The 18680-nt window shown below is 41.4% G+C and overlaps 1 protein-coding gene across 1 annotated transcript in view; it reads left to right on the forward strand.

The window, feature by feature from the left end:
- Positions 1–18680, forward strand: part of LOC149455698 (NACHT, LRR and PYD domains-containing protein 3-like) — a 44943-nt gene that overhangs the window by 12320 nt on the left and 13943 nt on the right. The window contains exons 4-6 of the mRNA XM_089686100.1: positions 3918–3983; positions 6780–8496; positions 12432–12596. Coding sequence (XP_089542226.1) covers positions 3918–3983; positions 6780–8496; positions 12432–12596 — 1948 coding nt within the window. The remainder of the gene's footprint in view (positions 1–3917; positions 3984–6779; positions 8497–12431; positions 12597–18680) is intronic.

Here is an 18680-nt window from a genome sequence, read left to right on the forward strand (position 1 = left end):
ACCTTGCATTGATTTTAGGGGCCTCAATCGAATCACGATTAAAAATGCTTATCCTATTCTGTTGATTACCGAGTTGTTTGACCATCTAAGAGGAGCAACCGTCTTTACTAAACTCGACCTTAGGGCTGCGTACAACCTCGTACGGATCAAGGAGGGTGACGAGTGGAAGACCGCGTTCAACACCAGAACCGGCCACTATGAATACCTGGTTATGCCCTTTGGGTTGTGTAATGCACCCGCGGTCTTTCAGGAGTTTTTTAATGATGTTTTTCGTGACTTGTTGCAGCAGTGCGTGGTGGTTTACTTGGACGACATCCTGGTTTACTCTGCGTCTATGGAGTCTTACATCCAGGATGTCAAGCGGGTGCTGCAACGGTTGTGTGAGAACGAGCTCTTCTGTAAGCTCGAGAAGTGTGAATTTCACCGATCCCAGGTTGCCTTTTTGGGCTACATCATTTCCGCGGTGGGTTTTTCCATGGACCCTGAGAAGGTTTCGGCGGTTCTGCAGTGTCCTCGTCCCAGTGGTCTTCGGTCCATTCAGCGCTTTCTGGGATTCGCCAACTATTATCGGAAGTTTATCGGGAACTTCTCCACGCTGACCAAGCCTCTCTCAGATCTGACCAAGAAGGGCAATAATCCTCACGAGTGGCCACCCGAGGCCATCTTAGCTTTCGAGGCATTGAAATCCACCTTCGCTTTGGCTTCAATTCTGTCTCATCCCAATCCTGGATTGCCTTTTGTCCTCGAGGTTGATGCATCTGAGATGGGAGTAGGCGCCCTCTTATCTTAGCGTCGGTCACCCGAGAAACCCCTACTTCCTTGTGGGTTCTACTCCAGGAAGCTTTCCTCCGCAGAGTGCAACTACCAGATTGGAGACAGGGAGTTGTTGGCCATTATTCTGGCTCTCAAGAAATGGAGGCACCTGCTTGAGGGTTCGGTGGTTCCGGTTCTCATTCTCACTGACCACAAGAACCTGACGTATCTCTCGGAGGCTAAGAGATTGATGCCCCGTCAGGCCAGATGGGCTCTGTTCTTGTCGTGTTTTAACTATGTGGTCTCCTATTTGCCTGGCTCCAAGAATGTCAGGGCTGATGCCTTGTCGCGGCAATACTCTGAGCTGTCCAGGGAGGACACTGAGCCGCCCTCGGTCATTCCTCCAAACCAGATCCTGGCTGCCATTCGTACCAACCTGACTTCTCCTCTTGGGGAGCAGATTTTGGCGGCTCAAACTATCGCTCCCCCTGAGAGACCGGCTGGAAGATGTTTCGTACCTGAGGGATTGCGTACCCGCTTGCTGCGTACCTACCATAACTCCAAGACTGCCGGTTATCCAGGGAGGAACCAGTTGTCCTGGATCATTTCTCGGTTATTCTGGTGGCCATCTCCCGATTCTGACATCGCCTCATATGTAGTGGCATGTTCGGTCTGTGCCCAGAATAAATCTCCTCGGCATCTTCCATTGGGTCTTCTGCAACCCATTCCCAATGGGGAGTGTCCCTGGTCACACCTGGGCATGGATTTTATTGTGGATCTTCCTGTGTCTCGTCTCAAGGCCATATGGTCATTCTTATGGTCATTGATCGTTTTTCCAAGATGTGCCATTGTGTTCCGTTCAAGAAATTGCCGACTGCACAAGAACTGGCTATGGTTTTCGCCGGGGAGATCTTTCGCTTGCATGGGTTGCCCAAGGTGATTGTCTCGGACCGTGGGAGCCAGGCCCTGGAACAATTCCTTCGTTGCTATATATCGGACCATCAGGACAATTGGGTCGATCTCCTGCCATGGGCAGAGTTTGCGAGGAACTCGGCTGTCAACTCCTCCTCCGGGATGTCTCCCTTCATGGCCAACTATGCGTTCCAACCCGCTGTATTGCCTGAGTTGTTCTCGCCACAGGACATTCCGGCTGTGGATAACCACCATGTTGCCCAGCGCTCCTCGTGGGGGCAGATCCAGAGGTCCTTGAAGGAGTCAGCACAGTGCCAGAAGCTCCAGGCTGATCGTAGAAGGTTGCCCGCTCCTTCATACCGGGTCGGAGATCGGGTGTGGTTGTCCACTCGCAACCTCAATCTTCGGGTGCCTGCACTGAAACTGGCCCCCCGTTTTGTTGGTCCTTTCCGCATCATCCGCAGCGTGAACCCGGTTGCCTATGCCCTTGCTCTTCCTTCTGTGATGCGTATCTCCAATGTCTTCCATGTATCCCTGTTGAAGTCTCTGGTCTGCAATCACTTTACTGCCTCACTGCCTCGGCCCCATCCGATCCGGGTCTACAGTCATGAGGAGTATGAGGTGAGCCGCATCCTGGACTCTCGGTTGGTCCGCGGTCGGGTGCAGTTCCTGGTCCATTGGTGTGGTTATGGTCCCGAGGAGCATTCCTGGGTTCCTTCCGTGGATGTTCATGCTCCTGCCCTCCTCTACGCTTTTCACGCCCGCTTTCCCCAGAAGCCTTATGTTGAGCCGAGGAGGGGGAGGGGCCATTGAGGAGCAGGTACTGTCAAGGTCCTACCTTTCCTCACGGCTTGTGCTGCTCCATGTGCTGGCATCCATCTTAGGTGTCTGCAATGCATTGTGGGATCCATTATGCTTTCAGCCCTCTGTGGCTCCTCCCAGAAGGTGGCGGCTTATCGCAGTTAAGTCTGCTGTTTGTAGCTGTCCATTCCATTTGTGTCCTGCCTGTTGCACAGCAGCCAGCTCCTGTTCAGTTAACTCATTGCTCTACTGGATACCGACTCGGCTTTGGCAAAAACTCCTCCTGGCTTCTGACCCCGGCTCTGGCGACCATTCGTCCTGGCTTCTGACCCCAGCTTTGGCTACGATTCCCGCTGGTTCTCGACTTGATTATCCTGGAAGACGACCTCGGCAGGAGAACTTCTGTCCTACCAATTCATCCGCTGTTGCTGTCGGATTTGCAGACTCTGGTCTTGTTTCTGTGTAAATAAACCTACCTTTCATTGCACCTCCTTGTGTGTCTGGCTCCTCGCTCCCTGACACCACCACCCTTCATATGATGCAACAAAGGTTTCGAAAGTTCCATAATTGAACAAAAAGCACAGTAAGCCTATCATAGGCTAATAAGGATGTGAGCGCACAACTTAATCACACTAAGGAATCACCGGAAATTTATATTTTATTTGAATCACATCACTGGAAGTTGTCACCTCATTTCAACAGAGACTTCTTTGCATTATTCAATATTTATTTTTATAGTTACTATATATTTATTTGATCACATAGTTTTTTGTTTTTTGATTACCTTGTTTTTGGATTTGATCATTAAGATGTTTTTTTGGGATTATTATTTAGATTATGTTTTAGGGATTTATTGAGCTGATTTATATATATTTTTTATATTTTCACTCAGATTGGGAGCGCGACATATATTAATCATTTTTTTGGTATCTCCTAATCTATCCACCTTTTAGACGATCCCTGAAAGCCTTTCTTTTTTAAAAAAGCCTATCCTGCTTCTAACTAGTAAACTGCATTTTATTTCCTCCATCAGCTCATCCCCCCACAGCTATTACCTTTTGTGTCACTCAACCCTTCCTCCTAGATTGTAAGCTCTAAGGAGCAGGGCCCTCTGTTTCCTCTTGTACCAAATTTTATTGTAACTGTAATGTTTACCTTCATTTTGTAAAGTGCTGTGTAAACTGTTGGCTCTATATAAATCCTGTATAATAATAATAATAATAATAATGTTGTTTGACATAAACTGAAACTACCGCAATTTTATTGTATAGGGTGTCTGCATCTAGAAAATATATAATGTTTGGAGTTTTATGTATCTTCTGGCCTATAATTATTTTGTAATGTGTACAAAAAACACAAAAACAACTCTGGCGGGTGAAAGAAAAATGTGTGGCTTTGTTCATGTGAAAGATCAGCTTCAGGTTGATTTATGTTGTTACTTTTATCTATAGGTGAATGTCTGGTGGAGCAGATTTTGCTGGATGAACATGGACACTCATTGACTCCAGAGTTGAAAGGTAAATAAAATATAAAGATTATATATAAGTTTAACTGATACTCACTTTTCAACTTTATTTTTTTAAGGTTGTGAGAGCAGACACATAACTTGTGTAGCTTTGTGGCTATGTGCCAACATTTTTGATGCTGTGCTTAGATAGAATGCAGTCTGTTTACTCTGTGTTGTGAATATGAGAAACCTGCCATTGAAAGAATGCGTAGCTTTCTATTGAAAAAGCTAAGTGCTGTCTGTCATTATCAGGCCTAGGAATCAATATGTTTTGAGTCACCGACTCAAGGAATTCGAATGTCATCATGTACTAATACCTTTTATTATTAAAGTATTACTGTACCTGACAAGGAATTTAACTTTTTCAAAAGAGAATAGCAATGCAGCTCATATATTTCTTCTTTAGGTGTTTTTTTTAAGTACTATAATTGTTATTGGAATATAATGGAAGCAGAGCATAGTGAGTAAGAAGCAAATACAACTACAATAGAAAAATGTATGTTTCAAACATATGACAGACTAACCAACCCAACCAAATTGGTGTGTTTTTTTTTTTTTTAAATATATGCCTAACTTTACTTCCTTCTAATGTTACCTTAATTTGTTCTTCTAAAATTACTTTTGGGGTTTCAGTATATTGGAGCATGTGTGTATGGAGCAGGGGCGGACTGACCATTCGAGCACTCGGGCACTGCCCGAGGGCCCGGGGTCAGTAGAGGGCCCCATGAAATACCCCTGGTACCTTTTTTATCAGCTTTTTTGAATTTGGGCAAGGACACAGGGGCCCCATGATCCCCTATTGCCCGGGGCCCCATGAGTTGTCAGTCCGTCCCTGGTATGGAGGAAAGGGTTTCTGTGGCTGTAGCAGAGTGGAGTCTGTAGCTAAAAGTATCAATTGTTTACCAACATTTTTATTAATGTATAAAAACATATACGTTGAATTGAGATCTTACAAGATGTCAGAAATACATAGTGCAGGTAGGCACAATCCAATTCTTTGTACAGAAATTAAAAAAAATGAAATAAAAAGTATAGGGACAATATATAATACAGTTATAACAACAATAGGCTACCAAAATATTTATTACTATACGGCCTTGTATATCTCTTTAGAAAAGTTACTGGAGCAAAAGTAAGCAATCTGGAATGTATTCTAGAACTGCCTAGGAATACCAAATTATTTATAAAGTAATACCTATTAGGTTATAGCATGAGTAGGTTATAGGATGACCAAGATTCTTATTTACGGTTAAAGATATGCATATTGTCCATAACTGCATGATGGACCCTTTCCATGCGTTTTATCGCCTTCATACAATGACATATCTGAGACCAGGATACAGAGAGAGAAAGCACCAGTTAAGGGCAGTAGCCCAATGAATGGCACTAAATTAAATGTGCCAATTTTTGGCAAGGGGGTGGTACCTCTGGCAGCTCAGCAAACAATAAACACATTTTGTATGTTAAAGTTATTGGAGTACCAGTGATTGGGGACATCTTGACTGATGCCTGTTACCAAAGTACCCAAAGAGATCTGCAGCTCCAGAAGGCATGGAAATGTGTACCTCTATCCTAGCAACCATCTAGTATGAAGTTGATAACAGTCTCTGTAATTGCTATAGAGCGTGTGTCTTTATGCATATTTGAGATCATATCCAGCCAGTCCTCTGAGGAAATTTCCTGGCCTGTCTCCGCTTCCCAGCTCAGCACTGCGGAGGACTTGGCAGGAGTGTCCTGCTCATTGAGATACTTATAAATAACTGAAATAATTTTTTTGTCTCTAGAGGTATCACCACATAATCTTTTAAAAACTCCTCTTGCATCTCCCCCCTATGAAGAGCGATAGGCAGAATAAAAATGTCTAATCTGCAAATATTTATAAAATTCAGAATGAGGGAGAGCATAGCGTTGTTGTAAAAAAGAAGAGGAGTTAAAGGGCAACTCCTGGGAAGAGTCTAAAATCACCAAGCCTTGGTCCTTCCATTCAGCAAACTCCGACCTGGAAGTTAATGCAGGTGATAATGTAGGCTCACCTAATTAGGAGGTTAACCGGGGGGAAGGGGGAGTAACCTATATTGCACTTTGTAGAGTGACTATAGGTATAGGGATTGGCACACTACCCCATTCAGTGAGGCAATATCCTTCAGGCGTATAGAGTATAGGAGACCTGGAAGGTAAAAAGGTTCAACTGAAATATGTTCGAGCCCAAGCCATGATATATGGGGGGGAGGGGGTGGCATACTATTATGCCAACTAAATCAACCTAGCAGCTAAATAATATTTCAAACAGTTAGGCACACCTAAACCAGCTTGTGATTGGGATCTATACATTAGCAGACATCCCAAACAATGTTTTTTGTTATGCCAGAAAATTCTATTCACTTTAGGCTAAAAATATCAATTGGAGGTCCAACTTGGCTGAACACCCATTTGGTTTGGCCACACCCATTTGGTTTGGTCATTCATCAAAACTCTGAACAAGCAAGACCCATGTTTAGACTCAACCAGGAGCTCATCCCTAACTGACAGCTGCTCGGACCATTTGGCAGCTGAGACAGGGACTTCCTGTAAATGTAATAAATGTAAGTGTCCTTTTGCTGGACAAGTTAGCTTGCTACTGTTAATAGACAAATAGTGGAGTTAGTGGCAAGATCAATAGGTAATAAAAGTATATTATGTATTAATGATAATGACAGTGATGTCATTTTTATTTTGCCTATAGTTACACTTTAATTTTATATCAACTACTCCATTTCCAATTTCTTCTTTAGTCTGAGTCATAAAATATTTTCTAATATATTCCCAGAAATTCAGGAAAAGCATAAACAACATCTGATGGAGAAGACTCAGACTCTAGCAGAGCATAGACCCCCAGGAACTACTATGGAACCACAAAGATTCTTCATCAATGAGCGTTTTGTGAACCTGATTGTAGTCTCCACTGATCAGTTCAGGCTGCGTCCACAGAATGAGCTAATACAGACTGGAGTAAAACTTGAGAAACTCTTGAAGGAAAAACAAACTGGACTGGAACATATTTCCTACAACAAGCTGTTCCGCTGGAACCACAAGTCACAATGTGTACCACATGCAGTAATGGTGAGCGGTGTTCCAGGAATAGGGAAGACCACACTAATGCAGAAGTTTGTCTTTGACTGGGTGACTGGAAAACTCTACCAGAGATTTGCTTTTGTCTTCCTTTTCAGATTCCGGGACCTTAATAAACTGGGAGAGGTCAGTTTGGAGGAGATGATTCTTCATAAATACCCATATCTGGGGAATCAGATTGGAGATATTTTACAACATCCAGAGAATCTTCTTTTTCTGTTTGATGGCTTAGATGAAAGTGTTCACCAAATAGATTTCAGATCAAGCACACTGTGCACCAATCCAAAATGGAGGAAAGATATTAGCACTATTGTGTCTAATCTGGTAAAACAGAATCTTCTTAAGGGTTGCTCCATGCTGATAACCAGCCGCCCAGCCAGACTGGTATCAGTTGATACTGGTGTTTTTCAGAGAATAGCTGAAATAATGGGATTTCTCCCCGGAAACAGACTGATCTATTTTGAAAATTTCTTTGGAAATAAGGAATTGGTAGAGAAGGCTTTTCATCATGTGCAAGAAAATGACACACTGTACACTTTCTGTTACATCCCATCATACTGCTGGATCGTCTGTACAGTGCTGTCAATGTGCTTTAGTGCCCAACCAACAAACTCTGATCAGCTGATGACATCATTGCCCAAAACAGTGACACAACTCTTTGTGACCTTTGTCTCCAACATTCTGGCCAACCACAACCAGAATAAAGATGGTGGTCACACTGTCCAGGAACTGCTGACATCTATTGGATGGATGGCAGAATATGGAGTCATGAATCACATAATTGTATTTGATAAGCGTTATCTGGACTCATTCAGTGTGAGAACTAATAAACATCTCTTTTCATGTTTCATGATGGAATCTGGTCAGCCTCCTGATGTGGATTTCACCTTCTTACATCTCACTCTTCAGGAGTTTTTCGCTGCATTGGTTTATTTTATTAACTATAATCCTGACAGATTACAGGAAGCACTTGATAAGGCTGAATCTTACAAAGATGGGCGTGCTGAAATTTTTCTCCGTTTTCTCTGCGGTCTCTCAGACTCTTCTACTAGATCCATGTTAAAGTCTCATGTGGGAGAATTGTCTACTCAGGCTGCCAAAGATGTTGTCACCTGGATCCAGAAGAATACTACAAAAGAACAAAGTCTTGACAAATCTATAGTAGACAAGAGACTGCTTCTTAATGTGTTCTACTTTCTTTTTGAGAGCAGGAATACATTCCTTGTGTCACAGTGTATTGGGTCAAACAAAATTGACTTTTCTGGTGTTCCCCTCAGTCCTCTGGACTGCTCTGTGCTGTCTTTTATCATTCAGTGCTGCAGTGAGACAGAAGACGTAAACCTAAGTAAATGTAATATTCAGAGTGAAGGATTGAAAAAACTTATACCAGGTCTACGCACTAGCAAGACTTTAAGGTAATGTGAAATATGGTGTATCTTTTGTGCAGTCATCATATATAATTATGTGAACACTTCAGATAACACTATTTTTGTAATCAAAACACATTTTGGTGTTAAATATGTATCCTAAAATTAATAAATAAACAATGGATGTGTAGAGGCAGCAGAAAACAATATAATAATTGTTGATCTGAAATGCAAACAGCATTGATGGCCTTACCCCAGTGGCTTCAGTTTCTCTGCTGTGACATGTTCAGGATGCACAAAGAAACCAACTCAGACTATGTATAAAGGCACCAATGGTTTTTTTCCAGTGTGACCTTGAGGGTTTCACTGTAATGCTGGCCATACACAGTTAGAAAATTGTTCAAAAAACCAGTCAGATTTATAAAGATCTGTTGAAAGTGCATGCAATAACACCATCATTGTATTAATATATTTCCCCTAATTATTCACATATTAGCAGTCGATAACAACATAAATGTTTTTTGTCGATTGAATATACTTACGGGCTTACATTTTAACACCCACATGTGCTATAGATTTTTTCGAACTACTAATGTTTAGAAAATCGATCATTTAGGCTCAAAAAATCCAACATGACAGTTCATTTTTTTTTTCCATTAAACATTGCTTTTCAATAATCGAAATTAGCCCACTAACATTTTGAAAGTTGAAAGATCAAGAGTATCAAATGCTTTTTTGAACAACTTTCTAACCGTGTATGGCCAGCATAATTCAGAAATTGTGGGATGAGAAAAAAACCCAAACAAATGAGATGCCGCTGGCTTGGTTTTCTTCTTTTCGACTAATATACTGCAACAATGAACACATTTTTTAAATTCTGCTTAGATTTAGTGAAATAAATTTGTTGACTTTTTATATTACACATAGTGGATGAATGTCAGTTATTTCATACCCAGTGACCACCCTTTAGAAGTGGTCCTGGGTTATCTGCCTACTCTCATGTGTCAGGTGAGGGAATATATATACAGTATATAATATATATATATTTGATATATAAATATACACACACTATATTGCTAAAAGTATTGGGACACTCCTCTAAATCATTGGATTTAGGTGTTCCAATCACCTCCATGGCCACGGGTGTATAAAATCGAGTGTCTAGGCATGCAGACTGCTTCTACAAACATTTGTGAAAGAATGGGTCGCTCTCAGTGTCTGCGGACTAGTGCCGGTGCTATTCATGTGACAATATATCACCTGGTCAAACAGTGACTTTATATCAAGTTAACATTGGATTGGGATAACTAGTTATACTTCATATGTACTATATGTCAACCATCATCCCTTCAGCATTTTTGATCCCCTCTAGTTCCAATTTTTGGATTACTGTCGGTGATCGTGGGACCACTCCTGTGATATCTATCTCGCAGGGGGAAATCTCTCCCAATTTAGTATTTCCACATGATGAAGATTACTAATTTGTTATATGGGCCCTGGGGCATGTATATATATCCTGCAGTACCGATTGAACTGAATTATTGATAGCCACAAGCATGATTTTATGCCCTGCATGTTCTTCAGGTTACAGTTAGTCTGGCTGAAAAAAAACAAAAGTCCATCCAGTTCAACCATTAAAAAAAAAAAAAGTTATAATCCTATACCCACAGTTGATCCAGAGGAAGGTAAAAAAACCCAGCAAAGCATGATCCAATTTGCTCCTGCAGGGAAAAAAATTCCTTCCTGATCCCCCGAGAGGCAATCGGATATTCCCTGGATCAACTTTACCTAATGTTAGTATCCAGTTATATTCTGTGCATCTAAGAAAGAATCCAGGCCTTTTTTAAAGCAATCCACTGAGCTGGCCAGAACCAACTCTTGAGGGAGTCTATTACACATTTTCACAGCTCTCACTGTGAAGAAACCTTTCCGTGTTTTGAGATTAAATTTCTTTTCCTCCAGACGTAAAGAGTGCCCCCTTGTCCTCTGTGATGACCTCAGGGTGAATAGCTCTACACTGAGTTCACTATTTGAACCACTGATGTATTTATACATGGAGATCATATCCCCCCTTAATCTCCTCTTCTCAAGAGAGAATAAATTCAGTTCCTCTGATCGTTCCTCATAGCTGAGCTCCTCCATGCCTCTTATAAGTTTGGTTGCCCTTGTCTGTACTTTCTCCAGTTCCCCAATGTTCTTTTTGTGAATTGGTGCCCAAAACTGAACTGCATTTTCCAGATGAGGTCTTACTAATGATTTGTACCAGGTTAATATGATATCTCTTTCTCTGGAGTCTATACCTCTTAATACAAGAGAGGATTTTGCTCCCTTTAGAAACCACAGCTTGGCTTTGCATGCCATTAGTAAGCTTTTGATCTACCAGAACCCCCAGATCCTTCTCCACCATTGATTCCCCCAGTTGTACCCCCCTAGTATGTATGATGCATGCATATTCTTAGCCTCCAAGTGCAGAATCTTACATTTATCAACATTAAACCTCATTTGCCACATAGTTGCCCAAATAAACAGTGCAATGAGGTTGGCTTGTAAATTGAAGACATCCAGTAAGGACGTTATTCCACTGCACAGCTTGGTGTCATTTGCAAAGACTGAAATGGGATTTTTAATCCCAGACCCTATATCGTTTGTAAATATATTAAAAAGTAAGGGTCCCAACACTGAACCTTGGGGTACAGCATTGACAACCCTAGACCATGCAGAGTATGAATCATTAACCACTACTCTCTGAATACCATCTTTTAGCCAGTTTTCTATCTATTTACATACGGATTTTTCCAAGCCCACAGATTTTACCTTACACATTAGCCATGTGTGGGGAACTGTGTCAAACGCTTTTGCAAAATCCAAGTATACCACGTCCACCGCCCCCCCTCTGTCCAAGTATACCACGTCCACCACCACCCCTCTGTCCAAGGTTTTGCTCACCTCCTCATAAAAAGAAATCAGATTTGTTAGACAACTTCTGTCTTTCATGAATCCATGCTGTCTGTTGTATAAAATATTATTTTCCAGCAAGAACTCATCTATGTGGTTTTTTATTAAACTCTCCAGTATCTTCCCAACTATAGAAGTTAAACTAACAGGTCTATAGTTACTTGGTAAAGATTTTAACCCCTTTTTAAAAATTGGCACCACATTGGCCTTATGCCAATCCAGTGGTACTATGCCAGTCATTAAAGAGTCCCTAAAAATTAGAAACAATGTCTTTGAAATGACAGAGCTCTAAGGGCCCGTGGGTGTATGCCATCTGGTCCACGTGCTTTATTCACCTTTATACTGTCTAAATATTTTTGGATCATATAATTTGTGTGCCAATGTGCATCATCTGGAGCTGTGTCAATACCATGCTTATTATGGACAAGAGCTCCCCCATGCTCCTTTGTATATACAGAGCTGAAGAAGGTATTTAATAAATTTGCCTTGTCTTTGTCCCCAGTCACCCACTCTAGATTATTTTGTAAAGGGCCAACATGCTCAGACCAAACCTTTTTACTATTAATATATTTGAAGAATTTTTTGGGGTTGGGCCTGTTATCTTTGGCAATCTGTTGTTCATTTTCAATTTTAGCAGCATTTATTTCCTTTTTGCATATTCTGTTATATTCTTTGTAATGTTTTGCAATGAATAGTGCAAAACAGTATAGTGAATTGACAATTTCAGGATCACATGTGATATTTAAGCAAAATGTGTCTGGATACCTAAATACAACATGTAATCTGCTTCTGTGAATGGAGCCCATAGAGAGAAAACACAACATAAACACCATAAAGTGAACACATTGAAGATGTCCATATTTTTACCATCATTGAACAGATTAGGTCACCTCAAATTAGGATAAATGCAGCAGAAATTAATACAGATTGGTCATATTTGTCCATTGTCATAGATCAAAATGGAGATTCATACAATTATTTTCTGGGGAATCTATGTAACAATTTTCTGGTATCCTTCTCTCTTTTAGTTTGGAAGATAATGACCTGACAGACATTTCCTGCCCCCGCCTGGCATCTGGAATAAGCAATAACCAGACATTGAGAACCCTGGTCTTGACTGCGAACAATCTGGAGGGTCCTCATTTCAGTGATCTGATGACAGCTCTGACAACAAGCCAGATAGAGGAATTACAGTGAGTATCACAGGACTGACTGAGACAATTTACTGGGAGAATTTACATCCAGAACACATAAACCAGCTCCAGCCTTATGAAAACATAGGAATATTATTTATTTTAATATGCACACCTCTTATATTCACTGCCTAGAACCTCCATTTTTGTAATTATAAACATCTCTTATCAAAGTCTAAGTCACCAAGACATCATTTAAGGTTCTATTTATAAGGAAATTTGCATAGTCATTCATCCAACAAATCTGCATGTACATTCATTCTGTGAAACTTGGATAAAACCAAATGTTCTTTAGGCTATTTTTTCTTCTGAATGTTGTTTTATTATACGCAGTAGTAAAATATTGTGGCCTTTAGATGGAGCTGAGAGAAAATACACACCTTTGTGTAACAATAGATAAAATGTAACAATTCTAGAGAAAGCTAGAGAGAATTGGAAAATACATGTAAAAGATGTTTACATTTTACAAAGCTTACCCTGTGCCTTACAATATTCACCAAAAATTGGACACTGATGTGGACCCATTGAAGAAAAAAGGTACATTGAAGTGATTGGGGCAAATCTATCATGCTCATTATAAAACAGGATGTATCTGTAACAAATGTTAAACTTTCTGTAAATACAGTACAGAAAACTGGTAAGCGACCTTATTAAATTAATTCTAAAGGAAAGATTAAAAAAACGCATGTTATACTTACAAAAAAACAAGAATTCAAAAATTCAGAGGGAGCTCAAATGCACCTACATCCCAATTGGCAACATAATGCAAGAGAAGGAAGAAGGGGATACAAAGAGAGAGAGAGAGGAGGAGAATGAGCTCCTCACTGGAAAAAGAAAGTAAACAGGACTTTAAAGGTGCCAAAACTAATGAGAAAATTGTAACTAAAAATATAACATTTATTTAAATCATTTAAAGTTAACAAATATAAAAAAATATACATTAGAGTATCCAAACTTGGTGATACTTATTCAGTAATCTATATCCGGTGCATTATTTCTCAACATGTTTCGCCTATTTTAAGGCTTCTTCAGGAGATATTAAATATAGCACCTACAACAACAAATCATGCTGGTTACAAAATATAACAATGACCATCTTAACAAATCAGATAACCAAAATATGTAAATTAATACCAAACACAAATTATTATATATATCTTAGACATATCTCAAAAATCTATCTCCCTTTGTATCCCCTCCTCCCTTCTCTTGCATCATATTATACTTACCTGCTCTGTGCAATGGTTTTGCACAGAGCAGCCCCAATCCTCTTGTTTTTTTATCCTCTGCTGGCAGTCCTGGCTCCTCCCCTCTGCTGAGTGCTTGCAAGAGCCTTGCTATAGGGGCACTCGAGCAGGCTCGCTTCCACGTCCCGCTCTGTGTGTCCATTCATACAAGGAGTGTAACTCGGCCCTGCACCCTCTTCTTTCTTCATTGGCTTACTAGCTATGATTGACAGCAGCAGAAGCCAATGGCAACTGCTTCTGTGTGAGCCAATATGGTGAGAGTGACCCTGGAGAGCTGCTACTCTCATGCACATCGCTGGATCAAGATTGTATAAGAGGGGGGCGGGGGGCTGCCTTGAGCCTTTAGAAACACTTTAAAAGATCTTTACCTCTCTTGCTGGATGGCAACAATTTAGCAAAATAGATCTCTAACAAGTCTACCTATAACAGAACACAGAGCAAAATTCCAAATGCTATCTTATACTAAATATGCCAAAAGGACTGTGCTAGTGCAACAGATTAGTAATAGTAGGCAGGTGGAGATGGCAGTATTTCCTTCAACCTCTAGTTGGCATTGTGTCATTAAATCAGGCTGGCATGAACCAATTAAGGAATAATTGACCCCTGTTATGGACTCCAAGCATCTATCTTGGGTAGGACAGCATATCTTATTAGATACCTAAATCCTACAGAATTTGGTTGGCCATATTGACACAGAAGTCTTTTCAAAGGGGGATTTGGCATAATTCAGTGTGCCCACAGTGTACTCGTAAGATAGGAACAGAGCCCCGCTGGATAGGAAGGGAGTAGGAATAGTTTTAGGGAGAGGTGCTTGTCAAAGAGAGAAAGAGTAGGCGTTCCCTTTCAGGGTGTCTGCTCTATCAGGCTTCTGAAGCAGTGTCCCACTGGCAGACAAGTATCTGCAATATTATAGCCCCCTCCAAGGGAAGTACTCCTTTGGCACTCTGTGGTATGTACATTTTTTTGTCAAAAGTATTGGGACACCCCTCCAAATCATTGGATTCAGGTGTTCCAAGCTATGCTGGACCTGTGTGTCCAATGATGTGAAGGTGAGATATCTAGATGATGGGCGTCTGTCCAGATGAAATGATCTCTAGATTATATATGTGTGCTGTTGATGAGGTTTTCAGATGATCTCTCCCTTCCTATCTACCAGACTTGCCATACACTATATTACCAAAAGTATTGGGACACCCCTCCAAATCATTGGATTCAATTGTCCCAATCACCTCCATGGCCGCAGGTGTATAAATTCAAGCACTTAGGCATGCAGACTGCTTCTCCAAACATTTGTGAAAGAATGGGTTGCTCTCAGGAGCTCAGTGAATTCAAGCGTGGTACCGTGATAAGTTGCCACCTGTGCAATAAGTCCAATCCGTGAAATTTCCTTGCTACTAAATATCCCATGGTCAACTATTAGTGGGATTATAACAAAGTAGAAGCAATTAGGAACTACAGCAACTCAGCCATGTAAAATGACAGAGGGGGGTCAGCACATGCTGAAGCACACAGTGCGCAAAAGTCGCCAACTGTCTGCAAAGTCAATAGCTAAAGGCCTACAAACTTCATGTGGACTCTAAAGCAGTGGAGATATGTTCTCTGGAGTGATGAATCACGCTTCTCTGTCTGGCAATCCAATGGACATGTCTGGGTTTGGCAGTTGCCAGGAGAACGGTACTTGCCTGACTGCATTGTTCCAAGTGTAAATTTTGGTGGAGGGGGGATTATGGTGTGGGGTTGTTTTTCAGGGGTTGGGCTTGGCCCCTTAGTTTCAGTGAAGGGAACTGTTAAGGTGTCAGCATACCAAGACATTTTGGACAATTTCATGCTCCCAACTTTGTGGGAACAGTTTGGGGATGGCTCCTTCCTGTTCCAACATGACTGAGCACCCATGTCAAAGTAAGGTCCATAAAGACATGGATGAGTTAGTTTGGGGCAGAGGAACTTGACTGGCCTGCACAGAGTCCTGACCTCAACCCCATAGAACACCTTTGGGATGAATTAGGGCGGAGACTGTGAGCCAGGCCTTCTCATCAAACATCAGTGCCTGACCTCACAAACGCGCTTCTGGAAGAATGGTCAAACATTCCCATAGACACCCTCCTAAACCTTGTGGACAGCCTTCCCAGAAAAGTTGAAGCTGTTATAGCAGCGAAGGGTGGGCCAACTTAATATTGAACCCTACGGACTGTACAGACTGGGATGCCTTTAAAGTTGATGTGCTTGTAAAGGCAGGCGTCCCAATACTTTTGGCAATATAGTGTAAGCTCTTAGTATGTTAGTATTGGAAAATGCCTTGTGGATAAACAGTGACCTCCTCTGTCTGAAGAAGTGAGTGACATGCAAACTTGTGTGCTAACTTATAGTAATTCTTGGGTACACTGGATAGGCCCTGCCTACACCTGTTGTAATAGACAGGATGACAGATCCATCTTCCTAAGCGGCAGAAATGATGAGAGGAATAGTAATGATACTTTATGGACCCACATTGATATTAATCCCAAAATTTACTGGCACCTCTATTCCTGATACAGACTGGGCAGAATATCTGGAAAGCTCTGCACATATGTTCTAAATCCCTACAGCATACCTTCCTGATTTAGCTGTCAATTTACTGGAATGGGATGCTCCTCCAGCAGTATTAGCCTTGCCTGAGAAGGATTTGAAGATGTAAATTGCCTCCTTCGGTTTTGGGTGAGGGTTGCCACCATCCCTGCAACAGTCATAATTTACAAAATGCCTCTAATGGGATGTTGAAAGCAACCAATCAGTTGCAAACCGATCCACAAAAATGTTAAGAAGCCATACATTTTATTGCAGATTTTAAAATCCATCATTTAACAGAAAGTTTGTGCCAAATTGACATCTCGCTATGTACAGTATTTAAAAATATAGAACCACCATTCTACATGATGTGGTGCACCCAGGGGCGTATTTACCACAAGGCAAACAAGGCACTTGCCTAGGGCAGCATTATTCAGGGGGGCAGCACCTCCCCCCAAAAAAAGGGACAAATGTGCCATGGGAATCAGGTGGGATCCGAGAGAGGCTGCGGGCTGCTTGATGGTGTATGTACAGCCTGACTCTCATTCCCAGAGATGTCCGAAGCTGTGAAGATGGGTGTATTTCTATCTACCACCGGAGGGGGGTAGTAGTAGGCTCTCCCAGATGGGTGGCAGGGGTATTGTTGGTCATTGTCAGGCTCTATGAGGGGGGGGGGTTGGTTAGTGTACGTGTTGTCAGACGATTTTTGTTTTGCCTAGGGCAGCACGACACCTAAATACACCACTGGGGGGAGGCTTTTATTGCTGAGGAGCTTATCATGTTGGGGGGTTAATTTTTGCTGAAAGGTCTCTACTGTTGAGGGAGGGATCTGTTGTTGCTAGCTGCTGGAGAGTCTATTGATGCTGTCTGCTGGGAAATCTGTTGTTGCTGCCAGGGGGCTATTGTTGCTGTAGTCCATTATTGTTGGGGAGATCTGTTGTTGCTGGGGAGGGTCTTTTACTGCTGGCTGTGGGTGATTTAATTGACTACTTTTCTTGTTATTAACAAATTCCATACAAATTACTAAGCACCGCAAAATGATACTTGGCTCTATGTTATCAAAAAGGGATGGAACTGGGAGGTGGATAGAGGGTGGAGACAAGAAGTGATTCGCTAGCACTAGCTCTCCCTAAAATCCTAACGATACCTCTTCCTGTTACTCTAACCCTCACACTCTCCTGCCTGTAATCTTGACATTAAGCTTTCCAGTAACCTTAGCCCTAATACTAACTCTCCCTGTGACCCTATCTAATATAAAGATAACTCCTTATTTGCATACATACCTTTTCTGCGCCAGGATCTTCTGCCCCAACCCTTCTCGACCCAAAAAAAGACCATCCTCATAATCCATTGTTTTGAACCAACAGCACTTGTCTTGCACCACCACATTTAAGTGTCCTTTACAATGTTTAAAGCTCATCCATAGGCAAAATTGGCAGCCCACCCATGTCTCCCACCCAATGAAAAGCCAAATTTAAGTTACCTAAATTCACTTTCATGTGACCCTTCATGTCATCTCTTCTGGGAATGAACAGCTTTAATACATTTGCTGCAGTTTGATCCTTCTGGATTTTGTGGACTCCCTTCTTTGTGGCATTACCACCCATTACTGGAGTTTTCAGGTCTTTTTACCACCCCTTCAGTATCCACTTGAAGACCAAGACTTTTCTGAGACTTTTTGTTTACATGTAGAAATCAGTATTTTTTTTCTAGAAAATTACTTAGGACCCACAAACATATATTTTTAAAGCAGAGGCCCTAGAGAAGAAAATGGTGGGTATTGCAATTTTTTTTATGTCATATGGTATTTGTATAGAGGTTTTTCAAAAGCAATTTTTTTTTTTGAAAAACAGTAAAATTTTTTACTTTTAATGTACAAAACCAGAATTGTTTGCTAAAGTAGAAAAGATGGTTTTACGCCAAGTAAATAGATACCAAACATGTCAAAATTGTGTGCGCCTGTGAAAGGCGTAAATTTTAATATCTATAGGCGACGCTTTAATAGCCTTTACAGGTTACCACTTTAGATTTCCACAGGAGGTCTTGTTCTAGAATTACTGCTCTTGATCTAATACCACACATGTGTGGTATGATTACTGTTTACGTATGCGTGCGGGACCAATGCATGTGTTTGCCTTTGTGAGTGAGCATGGGGGGATGAAGGCGCTTTACATTTTTGTTAATCACTTTTATTGTTATCACTGGGGATATTTATATTATGATGTGATAGCAATAGGCAGTGACAGGTCCTCTGTACTGAGACATCTGGGGTCAATTAGACCCCAGATCTCTC

The sequence above is a fragment of the Staurois parvus genome, unplaced genomic scaffold (assembly GCF_062004578.1).
Source record: "Staurois parvus isolate SC_StPar_1 unplaced genomic scaffold, SC_StPar_1.0 ptg000390l, whole genome shotgun sequence".
NCBI lineage: Eukaryota > Metazoa > Chordata > Amphibia > Anura > Ranidae > Staurois > Staurois parvus.